Source organism: Leopardus geoffroyi, chromosome D2, assembly GCF_018350155.1.
Source record: "Leopardus geoffroyi isolate Oge1 chromosome D2, O.geoffroyi_Oge1_pat1.0, whole genome shotgun sequence".
Lineage (NCBI taxonomy): Eukaryota > Metazoa > Chordata > Mammalia > Carnivora > Felidae > Leopardus > Leopardus geoffroyi.
Genome location: NC_059334.1, coordinates 68,615,156 through 68,628,028, shown reverse-complemented (window position 1 = coordinate 68,628,028; position 12,873 = coordinate 68,615,156). Strand labels below are relative to the sequence as shown.

The following is a 12,873-nucleotide window of genomic DNA, read 5'->3' as shown; positions in this document are numbered from 1 at the left end:
AACTGGAAGGGAATAAGGGGAAAGATGTTTTTAACACTTTCTTATATACCTCATGTTGTTTGACTAGAGAAAAAGGAGCACAGCAAGCATTTTGGGGACCTTATCTATAGACATTCATGACAACAACCTGTGATTCAGGGCAGTGGCTGTCACAACTTTGTTAGCCGTGGAATCCTTTCCTCCAGCAGCCCAATATATTTCACAAATAAGACCAGCTGCTGTAGACAAACTCTGGGGTCCGGCACCCTGACACTACCACCAGCGAGCAGTCCTAAAGAACACAGTTTGGAAGCCATGACCTGGGCCAAATCAAAGCTCCGGGAGGGAGGAAGTACGTCTGTTTGGTCTGTGCAAACCTTAATCAGACTGGAAGTCTCCGGGAGGTTCAAGAATTAGTAACCATAAGCCAATCCAGTGTGGAAGAGAAGGATGCAATTTTCCAAACCTGAAACATATTCTAATAGCATAGCCTACAACTGCATGATCACCATTTTCTAACATAAAGTGAACTTCAACATGTAATTACATTTGATGTGGGTCTCATCCCTAGCAAGGCTAATACTTGGGTAATTCTCTCGCAAGAAGCTGTCATTTGTCTCATCTGGGCTGAGGACAATTAGAGTCAATAAGAATTTCCTTTCATGGCTCAACGTTGCATTGGAGAAACCCAAGTGCCCCTTGCAGACCTGCCCTTCTGTGGTGTCCAGAGGTCAGGCGCTTTCCCAAAGAGGAACGGGATTTGGTGTGCGGCCCAGGCAGTTCCCAGATCAGCCCTGGGCCTCCACGGAGCGCAGACAGAACTCCCCGTAAGATGTCAGATTTTGAGCCTGAGCCTGGCTCCCGGGGACTGACCCCTTCTCCAGGGATGACAGGAGGATCTTTGCCTCTCATTAGGGTGAGTGGTCTACACAAAGACACAGACCCAGCCGAGCTCTGAAGCAGGGCCAAGGGGCTGGTCATCTGAATTTATCAACAGGCCGGCTGAGCACGTTTCTGCCTCATGTGACTTTGCTGTGATCGGCCTGGGCCAAGTCGTGCTTGACCGACAGGGGAGACACACAGAACCACAGGGCCATTCTGGGCTGTGCCCTCTCCTTGCCCGTCCAGTTGCTTAGTGACCATCACAGAGGCCAGCACCTCTCTCACTATCTCCTGCAGCCTGAAAGAGCAACTCAAGAGGCTTGTATCCGAGCTGCTGGGTGGTGGAACATGCCTCCTGCAAAGTAAGCAGCCTCTCACCCTCTTCACTCCTCCCAGAAGCCTTGCCAAAGCTAACCCCCAAGATCTAGGGCAATGATAAAGCTCAAGAGGAATTCATGCTGCAGACGTTGTTAGGTCCTAAATGAATGGGTCTCAAATGAAGGTTTACACACGGGGTGCCTGGCAGGCTCAGGTGGTGGAGCAAGTGACTCTTGATCTCTGGGTTGTGAGTTCGGGCTCCATGTTGGGTGTAGAGATGATCATGTAAAGACAAGATCTTTATTTAAAAAAAAAGGTTTACACTTCAATTTTATTTTGGCTTTATTTATTTATTTAAAAATGTTTAATGTTTATTTGTTTTGAGAGAGAGACCATGTGAGCAGGGGAGGGGCAGAGAGAGGAAAGAGAGAATCCCAAGCAGGCTCTGCCCTGATAGCACAGAGCCTGACGCAGGGCTCAATATCACGAACCATGAGATCATGACCTGAGCCGAAACCAAGAGCCCGATGCTTAACTGACTGAGCCCCCCAGGTACCCCTACATTTAAATCTTAAAAGTACATTTCATGAGCACTTTCTTCTCCCAAGATTTTTAATCAGAAATAGAAGCTGGATTTTATTAATTCCCTGGCTGTCACTTAATATCAAAGAACCATGAGACTTTTTGTATCCTCACAGTTAATTATACTAATTAGGAGCTTCTCAACTGGAGATGTGTACATGGGTCATAGGTTCGCAAAATGCTGGCTCAGGGTAGAGGCCAAGTGCCTCCAAAGACCACCAGCAGCTTCTTCATTTCAACCAGATTACTTCCGTTTATCACTTTCTAAGTGACCCATGAAATGAACATCTTGAAACTATGTTAATTGTTTCCATGGTGTCTGGCTTCAGGGTGGGTGAAAGACCCTATCCAGCCAGAAAAAGAAACATTTATGTGTTATATTCTTTCACAAATATTTGATTTAGGATAGTTTGGTCTAAGTTCTTCTCTGTCATTGATCTAAAATACCTTTTTTTTTTTTTTTTTTTTAATTTTTTTTTTTTCAACATTTATTTATTTTTGGGACAGAGAGAGACAGAGCATGAACGGGGGAGGGGCAGAGAGAGAGGGAGACACAGAATCGGAAACAGGCTCCAGGCTCTGAGCCATCAGCCCAGAGCCCGACGCGGGGCTCGAACTCACGGACCGCGAGATCGTGACCTGGCTGAAGTCGGACGCTTAACCGACTGCGCCACCCAGGCGCCCCGATCTAAAATACCTTTTTGTTACACTCAGTTAGGTTCAAAATCATGTTTGATTCACAAAAGGTGTCCAGTTACTTGTGTCATCATTCTAATCTATTCTTGGGACTGTTTACATAAACGTGGCTATTATTTGCCTTATGCCCTATGGCAGATCTGAATGATGAGGCAGAAAAGGAGGGAGGGAGGGGAGTGGGGAGAGGAGTATAAAGGAGAATGAGGTCTTCAGGTGGACAGTTAGAGCAAAATTTGTCCACTGGGGGCACGGATGACCCTGAGTGCCTTTGAGCACGCAGCATGATGCTGTACATTGATTTCCAGCCTGGGTTCTCTAATACTTCCTTTTTTTTTTTTTAATTTTTTTTTTAACGTTTATTTATTTTTGAGACAGAGAGAGACAGAGCATGAACAGGGGAGGGTCAGAGAGAGGGAGACACAGAATCTGAAACAGGCTCCAGGCTCTGAGCTGTCAGCACAGAACCCGACGCGGGGCTCAAACTCACGGACTGCGAGATCATGACCTGAGCCGAAGTCGGACGCTTAACCGATTGAGCCACCCAGGCGCCCCCTCTCTAATACTTCCTTAAGGGTTTTTGAGGGTAACAATATTTCAGTGGGGGCGGCGGGGGGGGGGGTGTTATGATTTTTGACATTTAAAAAACCTGAGTTGAGTCTCTTTCTCCTATCAATATGGTAATCCTGGTTAGATCTTAAGCTGATGAGAAAGTCTGATTGGTATGTCTGTGGTTTTGATTAATAAAAATGAGTTAATGAGTTAATTACTCATTAATATAAGTACTTTCTTTGGCAGATACAGTACTTTTCCAGACACGGAATGCAGGGAGGTGGCTGCTTGAGGTAGGTAGGAGTCAATGATGAAGGGGATGGGCTGTAAAAAGCTTGTGGCTTCCTGATGTAGTGGGAGACGGAAGACGTGGATTCGAGTCCCAGCTTGGCCACTGGTTGGGTGCATGACAGGGACAAACTTATTTCCCAGGGTCTGGAATGAGGGAGGCAGCCTATATGTCTAGAGTCCTTTCCAGATGTGAAATATCCACGTTTGTGTGACTCTAAGTTCTACAATTTCACTCCTCCCAGAAGCCTTGCCAAAGGCTTGCCTAGGACCTAGGACAATGATAACCTTCCCCAATTGTGATGGGCATAAACAGAAAACCTGTGTCTTCCCCACTCCCTGTCCCAGCGAATATAATGTTTTTGTCTTCCTTCTCTATGTGATCGGCTGTTCAGCATGCATACGTTCACAACCATGTTCATCTTAAAAACATGCCTGTGTTGGGGGGTGGTCTCATCTTTATAGAGCTCAAGATCAGTTCCAAGCTGTGAGTACCTTGCTGATAAGCCCTCCCGCTCCCTGAATGTCTCTGTGTTTGCAGCTCCTAGAAGAGCTGAGATGATATATTGAGATCAACTAAAGATGCAGGCCTGGTGCCTCTATGAGGACAGACACACAGCGAGTCTGAGCCTTAAGGCTCTTGGCACCAGTGCCATGGCAGTGAGAGCCTCAGACAGACCTGGATCTGCGTCTGTTGCCCAGTGACTAACCCTGAGCAAGTAAGTGAATTTTTCCAAGCCTGAGTTTGCTTATCTATCAAGCAGGGAAAATAAAAATTGATTCCACAGGACCCTTTAGAAGACAAAAATGGCACACAATGTAAGTAAACTGCCTTGGTGCAATGCCTGGCATCCAGCAGCTTCCTTAAAACATATGTCTCTTTGTTTCCCTCAACAGTTAAAGGATGTGCTACAATGCTCCTAGACTGAGAAAAAAAAATGCAACTATACTGTCATTATGTAAGAGAAAGCCTGTGTTGAAATTCATGCTGACATAGTTAGGCATGAAGAGGTACACTGTCTCCAATGGTTCAGGAAAAACACATCATTGATTAGATGGATGGATGCATGGATGGATGGATGGACGGACAGAAAAAGATGGGTGAACATAAGGACAACAGAGAGAGACAGAAACAGAATAAATGTAAAGGGCATACTTTACATATTCCAAAATGTAAAGGAATAGTGGATCTCGGCAAAAGGTATACCTTTCTTGCAACTTTTCTGTAAATCTGAACTCTATTAAAAGTTACAAAAAAATGTATTTTAAAAGCTGTGCTATGGGACAGAAGAGTAGATGGGTTTAGAGAATATCGTTTAAGACCTGGCCAACTTGAATTTTTGATGTGAGGTGTTGATGGGCTCTGTTGACATCCCACTCACTGTTCTGCCTGGGAGGCACGTATGTGACAGGTGCATTTGAAACTTTCCAGCCTAGAGTAGAATCTCCAAGAGAGCTAAGGTGTCGGGGGTTGTAACCAAAGTCCTAACAACTAACCCAAAGGGACAGTAATCCTTTCCCAGGCTGGAGGACATTTCAGTTAGCATGCAGGCTAGCACAGACCTGGAATGCCCCCATTTGCAATCAGGGGACTGGGCTGTACATTTTCACTTGCTGGGGCCACTTATTTAAAACCAGATGCTGCTTCTAATGGTTCATGCGGCTGGGTCCCAGACCTCCCAACTCACTCAATCTTTTATAAACAGATGGGAAGGTGAAAGCAGCAAACAGTTTGTATAGGAACATTCTGAGACCTTTCAATACCCTCTGGTGCAGGTGGGAACAGGCTTTGTAGATGAGTTCAAAGAGGAGACTCAGTTCAAATGACTCACAAAGTTGCAATAAAAATGTGGCTTAGGGAAACTGGCCTTCGGGGTGAGAGTAGTCTCTCAAAGTTCCTCCTAGGGCAACGAAGTATAGATTGGATCTTCAATAAACAATTTCTGTGGTCCAGCGTGATCCCTTTCAGGTGTGACCTAATTTCACCTGGCACACGGTCTCTGGTTTTGTGCTAAACACACCTAAAGACAGTCACAGGGCAAATATTTATTCCTCACGGTACTGATTTTGAACATGTTATGCAGATAGTAAATGGACATGGGCTGAATAGCTATGGATCTTGGCTTAACTTGGGAGAGTAGACACTGATGTCTTTATTGACACTTTCATATATTTCATAAAGCATACCAGCTTTGACTTGAAGTACATCTAGTACTTTTACTGGTGCCAGACTTGCCTACAGGCTTTGGGTGGTGCACCTGCCAGGTAACTTCAATGTCCCTGTAAACTTTAAAGTCACAGAATCCTACCCTATGATGCTTAGGAGAAGCTAAGGCGCTTGAACTGTAGGCAACTAAATAGTGGCAGATTTGTGATTACAACTCTGGTCCCGCAGAAAAATCGATCAATAGTAGACTTGATAAATCAAGGTAAATGTATACGGTAGTAATGTTACAGCATAAGAGAGGGTTTTACGTTTAGAAATGGAAAGAGATAGAGATATCAATTAAAATATGTATTGAGAGCTTGTTTAAATAAAAAGAACCAAGTTGCACAACTTTATGTGGCGTTAAATGATTTTTACAAAAATACTTCTTAAAACACGTTTTTAAGTTTATTTATTTTGAGAGAGACAGAGACAGCGTGAGCAGATGAGGAGCAGACAGAGAGGGAAAGAGAGAGAATTCTAAGCAGGCTCCTTGCTGCCAGTGCAGAGTCTAACTCGGGCCTCACCAACCGTGAGATCATGACCTGAGTCGAAATCAAGAGTCAGACACTGGGGCACCTGGAGCGTCTGACTCTTGATTTCATCTCAGGTCATGATCTCATGGTTCATGGGATCAAGCCCCACATCGGGCTCCAAGCTGACAGCACAGAGCCTGCTTGGGATTCTCTCGCTCCCTCTCTCTGCCCCTCCCCTGCTTGTGTTCTCTCTTCTCTCAAAATAAATAAACTTAAAAAAAAAAAAAAGAATTGGAACACTTAACTAACTGAGTCACCCAGGTGCCCCTATATTTTTAAAAGTTAAACATGGACATGTACACCAGCTAGAGATAAATAGTATAAAACTGTCAATTCTCTCTATAGGGCTAGATTTTCCATTTTTTTAATTAAGAATTTTTTTTTAATGTTTATTTATTTTTGACAGAGAGAGAGAGAGACAGAGCATGAGCGGGGGAGGGGCAGAGAGAGAGGGAGACATATCATCTGAAGCAGGCTCTGCTCTGAGCTGTCAGCACAGAGCCTGACGCGGGGCTTGAACTCACACTGCGAGATCATGACCTGAGCCGAAGTCGGACGCTTAACCGACTGAGCCACCCAGGCGCCCCTAAGATTTTCCATTTTTCAAATATTTCTGTTACTGTTTGGATTTCTTATACCATGTTTGTACTACTTTTGCAACAAGAAAAATACTTAAGATTTGTAAAAAGAAAAGGAAACAAACCCAGAAAACAAAACCCATTCAGGTGTCCTGTTTCCCTCTCGCTCTTTGCTCTTTGAAAATGCACAAGGGGAGGAGAGCAATGACAGAGCTGGAATCGTGGGGGAAGGGCTGGTATCATTTGCCACATCAATTATTGCTCTTCATGTTTCTCTGGATGGAAGTCAGGAGACGACAGTGATCTGAGCCATGGACCAGGAAGGCCAGAATGGACAGAGAGAAGTTCTAGAAACAGCCAGCCATCTGTGGGGCAACCTAGGACTTAAACCTCTGGCCTTCCACAAACATTTATGTTTCCCTGTGCCTCAGTTTCCTGATTTATACAAGTTTTCTAGTGTTCAGGGTCCCAGTGAGAAAGAAAACATGAAAATGATGTCTGTCCTCCTAGGCTAGGGAAGCCCATCTGTAGCACCAGCACTAAATAAACTCCAAGGTGGCTGTGAAAATGGCAATGCCATTTTATGTGGACAGTCAGCAAGCAAAGTGCATCTTGGGCAAGCACGAGAAAACTATTTACAGCCTGAGAAGGCCCCAGTGGCCCCTTCCAGAAACCTGATTACTCTGTTTATGACGACTCAGGCAGCCAAGGATAAAGTGCCTCTGCTCTGTCAAATGGCAAAGCGTAAGTGAAAGTGAAAACCACTCTCTGGGGACCCTGGGGTGGCAGGGACAGACACAAGTCCCCCCCTCCCCCCAGCATACAACTGTCAGTTTAGTGCCCCATCTCTGCCAACAATAAACACGGAAATGAAAGGCTCACACTCCCCACGGAGCTGACGGAAGCGCACATTCAGCCAAACCTAGGGTTGATGGAGGTGGTCGATGGGTTTTTGGGTGCTTTTAGATTTTGTAGCAGTGCAGAAACCTTCTAAAAGCTCATTCCCAAAGCCCTGGGTCGATTTGTTTTCCTGCTTGAAAACAGGGAGCTTTAGAGACAGCAACTGCTCTTTGCTCTACAAATATTATAATGGTGGAGTCCTGGCTGGTTCTGGCTTTACTCAACCAAATGCGTTTCTGAAAAGATGTCTGTAAGTAGAATGGGACCGAAAAAGCCCGGCACAGAACCAGAAAACATTTCTGGAGGAAAAAATGCATCAAAGCTTTTATGGGTTTTGTATGAGGGCTGGGAGGGGGATAATGGAGGAATTTTCCCTGTCCTCATGAAATATTTCTTATCCATTTGAATTTTCACAAAGAGCATGAATTATGCAAGCAGAAAAAAGAGTAGAGATGTACATGCAAAAGGAGCCCACTGGCCACTCCTCCAGCCTCACAAAGTGTCTTTTGGTAACAGAGTAATTACCCTTTGATGTATTCATTTATCTTTGGAGGTCGGGACTTGTAGGCAGAAAAAAGAATCAATAATTTCTCCGAAGGACTCCCCTGCTACTTAACCGAGCCTTGCAAAGTATCTTTCTGTAGCCAATTAATCAGCTCTTCACTTCTCAGCTTCTCTTCAAATGTCAGTATTTGTGTATTTCCAGTTCTCCTAAAGACAGACACAAGTGCATTCGACGGACCAGAATCAGGTAGAAGAATGTGCCCATCCAGGTACTGATGATACAGGGACTGGTTGGGGCAGCCATTGTTCTTGTCCCCTAGATGTCCTGGGGAAGGCTCATGTGACGAACAAGACCTCACAGAACTTATAAGACCAGTCAGGTGACGACTCTCCCCTTCACTGGATCTGTAGAAAATGTCTCCAAACAGCTCATCGTGGGGGACACTGTCACAGTACAGAATTTGGGTGCCAGGTCTCACTGGTCTCCTTGCCTTGCTCCATGGCTGATGTCTAGCTGAGGCCCAATAAGTCACTGCCATCCTCAAGGCAGATTCAGATCCCACTGAGCAGCGTGTAGAGTGGAAGTGGATAGAGGGGAGAGGAGTGGGCTCGCTAAAGAGAGACTCATAGCAAGGAAGGAAACTCAGAAACCCTCAAAAGGCAGCAGCAGGGCTTGATGGTTACAAGGGAGGCATCTAGAGTCAGGTCACCTGGGTTCAAATCCCAGCACTTCCATTAAAGCCATCAGCTATAAGACTTTAAGCAAAGCACTTAGTCTCTCTGTGCCTTGGTTTCCCCACCTCACAGGGCTGTCTGGATTAAATGAGAAAATACAAACGAAGATGCTAAGAAATTAGTAAGCATCGTATAAATGTTAGCCATCGTCATCAGCATCAGCCTACAATGCCCTGAGGTCCCCATCTCCTGCTGGCTGCCAGTGCAGAAAGCAAAGTGTTCCTTGTGTTGCTCCTCCTCAGGCTCAAGCTGGATGAACTCCCATCTCCAGGCGTTTGGAGGAAGCTGCACTCAGAGCTTCTGAGTATTAACACGAATTATCGTGAATCATTATCAACACATATCATCAGATCGCTTGTGCCTGTGGCATGAGGAAGAAGAGTGCTTCCATGGGAGCCTGGCCATGTCTCTAGAGGAAGCAGACATGACCACAGGAATTACCAGACAGATCTGTGCAGGAGAAACACCACATACTGAGACTTGCCCAAGGTCACAGGGGTTCTCTCCTGGGCCGGCCATGGCTGTGGGGCAGTCACGTGACGACGTGGCCTGGGACAGGATAGGTTCCCACAAGCGGTTAAAAGGATTTGCTGCTTAGTAACAGCCATTGGTGCTTCTTACACACTGTGCAGCTAGCACGTCCCTGTCCATCCGTGTCACGTTCAGTCCTCGTGACCACCGCTTTGGTCTGCCCTCAGCCTCGCTCCCACCTTTGGGCTCTGAACACCCATCAGGAGGCTCTGCTCGGATGGTGTGAGTGTTCCGAGATTTGAGGCATCATCAAAACGGTCAATTACATAAGTCTGGTAAGAACGCAGCTGTGTGCTTTACTTTCAAAAGTCTTTATTAGGGGAGTTATTGTCCCCATTTGAAAGGGAGCCTCAGCGTAATGAAGTGACTTGCCCGCAGCCACTGAGCCTGTGTGCTCCAGAGTAGGGTTTGAACTCAGGTCTCTTGGCTCCACATCCGCAAGAAAGGGCTTCTTGTTCCCTGGTCAGTGCCGGAGGGTGGGGTTGGGGCACGGGACACACGCAGAGGAGTCGTCCTGCTCTCGCTTCTCCTCTGCCGCTCAGTCCCTTCCCCTTTACAAAGGGGCTCAGTGGACATCGGCTCTCTTTCCCTGCCCAGATCCCTGGCCCACCTCTCACTGCCTGCCCATCTGGTCACAGTCCCCTTCCCCTCCGTGCTAAGATCTCAGAGCAGGGTTTTGGGCACAGACACGCCACAGTGGGAAACAGACGCCGGGGTGGGGGTGGTGCTGGAGCCACCCACACCCCTGTCCAGACACAAGGTCAAAGACAAATGACAGGCCTTACTACCCTCCCGGGAGTGACCCAAAGCTGCACCGATTGGGTGTGGCCCTCAGTGCGGTGAGCGCAGAGAGGGAAACCACAAAATTCTCTTTCACCAAAACGTGCGTGGGCTTCCAGCCCAGAGCTCTGTCTCAGGGCGCTTCTCCCGTTAAACATCACACACAGCCAGACACACGCAAACAGAAATCTCCGCCCAGGCAGGCCTCCCCACTCACTCATCCCCGGGGGGCCTAACGCCTACAGTTCTCAGCCTGCCCTTCCGAAGCTCTGCATGAACACCCCCACACATGGAGGGGATGGCACTCGAGCTCGTGCTCACTCGTTGCATGAGGAGAAAGAGGCTACAGCTGCTCACCACAAACTGAAAGAAATCCAGGCATGGCCACGAACACACAGACACGCGCCCTCTGGCAGGGCTGGGCCACACATTTTGTTGCACAGTCGGTTCTGGTTCTGCCTCTCCCACCTCCCTCCACATGTGCTGGAGTAGAAGCTTCTGGGGGAAGAGGCTACATGTGGTGACCAAACAGAAAAACCAAGAGGAAAGGGAAATTATCACAATAAGTAGGCAAAGGGGGCATGAAGCTTTTGAGTTTTGAGGGACTGGAGAGCATGTTGTAGAGAGAAAGAAATGAAAACACAACTAAAAACAAGGATTTCACAGAAGCAACTATTTCCCCAAGGGGCCAACAAATCCCATCACTGCATGGTCCTTACTTTCAAACACATTTTCTCTTTCTGGTTCAACTTCCAGAATTACCCACCATAGGAAATAATCCACATGAATAAAATAGCAAAAAGTCTTACACACACACATACATACAAAAGCTCAAACCTTTTTTCCCCCTTAAACCAATGCTGAATGCTAGAAAGTCTATGTGTGCTTTCGATTTTAACAACGCATGTCAGTTTTGTGTGTGTGTGTGTTTCAATGCTAGCTGGACTGAAGAAAACACCCATTGACCTCTGCCCACAGGACACAGTTTCCTGCCCTACAAAAGCCACATCTGTGCCAACTTCATCCCAGCATCCTTTGCACCTCTACACCCAGGAATAGCGGGTGACACAAATGCTTTGATGATGACTATGACAGTGGAGAACATGCTTCTGTACTCACGTTTGTCCCCGGGGAAGCCGAAGGAAATGCAGGATTTGACTGAGCAAATGACCTTGCTGGAATGGCCGCATACGATGATCCAAGGTTTGAGGCATAATCTAAATGATAAATTACACCAAGTGTGTGAAATCCTAGTCATTTGCTTTACCTTCAAAAATCATGATTAAGATGGGGGCACCCGGGTGGCTCAGTTGGTTAAGCATCCGACTCTTGGTTTCGGCTCAGGTCATGATCTCGTGGTTCTTGAGTTCAAGCCCCACCCTGTTAGTGCAGACTCTGCTTGGGATCCTCTCTCTCTCTCTCGCTCTCCCGTACTTGCACTCTCTCTCTCTCTCTCTCTCTCTCTCTCTCAAAATAAATAAACTTTATTTTTTAAAAAAAAGTCATGATTAGGATGTAAATTGGAAGAAAAAAATTAAAATTTCCTCTCAATACATTGATTAGTGATTGGTGTGATTTTACCCCTGGGCATGTTGGTAACCAACAAAGCTTTATGTCTCTAAGAGCCTAGAGCGTAGGCCAATACATTTTAGTGTCTTGGGATCTGTCTGCTATACACACACACACACACACACACACACACACACACACACATACGGCACATCAGGGAAGTTTGGCTATTAAGGATGTGACATAGTAAGCCTTTGGGAAGCTGGTTTCTGCTTCAAGTGGCTGACCTGAAGGGCCTTACTCACCTTCAGAGTTCCCAGCAGGATTATAAACGGCTGTGCTGTTGGGAGAGGCACCCAGCGTTCCCTCTGCTGAACCGAGTATACACCGGATGCCAGCACTGGAGAGAGGTGGAAAAGGGGAACCAGTAACTCAATAAGCTAAACGAAGAATTACCATAGGACCCAGAAATTCCACTCCCAGCCAAAGGCCCAAAATAGTTAGAAATAAATGTTCAGGGGCACCTGGGTGGCTCAGGCGGTTAAGCATCTGACTCCTGATCTCTGGTCAGGTCATGATCTCACAGTTCATGAGATCAAGCCCTTCAGTGGCTTAGAATTCTCTTCTTCTCTCTCTCTCTCTCTCTGCCCTTCCCATGCTCTCTCTTTCTCTCTCTCTCTCTCAAAATAAATGAACTTAAAAAAAATGTTCAAACACTTGTACACGAATGTTCATATTAGCACTATTCACAATAGCCAAAAGGTGAAAAAACAACCTAAATATAGATCAAAAGATGAATGGATAACCACAATGTGGTAATATACATATAATGGGATATTATTCAGCCATAAAAATGTGGTAAATACCACAACATAGATGAACCCTGAAAATATTTTGCTAAGTGAAAAAAGCCAGCAATCAAAGGCTATATTATTAAACGGTTCCATTTCCACAAAGTGTCCAGAAGAGGCAAATCCATAGGGACAGAAAGCAGATTAGTGGTTGCCAGTCTACAAGGGAGGGGGAAAGGGAATGAACACTTAACGGGTATGGGGTTCAGGGGTAATGAAAATGTTCAGGAACCACATAGTGATGATATCTGCACAACCTTGTGACTCTGCTAAATACCACTGAACTGTACCCTAAGTTGGTTAAAATGGTGAGTCTTACGTGACCTTCACCGCAACAAAAAAAGAGGGAGCCGGAAAAGGGAGACCCTTATGAAATTAGTTTTTGAGTTGCGATCAAATATACATAAAATTTGCCATCGTAACCATTTCTAAGCGTACAGTTCAGGGGC

The 12,873-nt window shown here is 46.0% G+C and overlaps 1 protein-coding gene across 6 annotated transcripts in view; it reads right to left on the bottom strand.

Annotated features, from left to right (window-relative positions):
- The window catches only part of RBM20 (RNA binding motif protein 20), a 196,894-nt gene that overhangs the window by 37,623 nt on the left and 146,398 nt on the right, over positions 1 to 12,873 (bottom strand). For all 6 annotated transcript variants that reach the window (XM_045438875.1, XM_045438876.1, XM_045438880.1 and 3 more), the window contains exons 4-5: positions 11,879 to 11,973; positions 11,184 to 11,281 (exon numbers count right to left, since the gene is read on the bottom strand). In XM_045438875.1, coding sequence (XP_045294831.1) covers positions 11,184 to 11,281; positions 11,879 to 11,973 — 193 coding nt within the window. The remainder of the gene's footprint in view (positions 1 to 11,183; positions 11,282 to 11,878; positions 11,974 to 12,873) is intronic.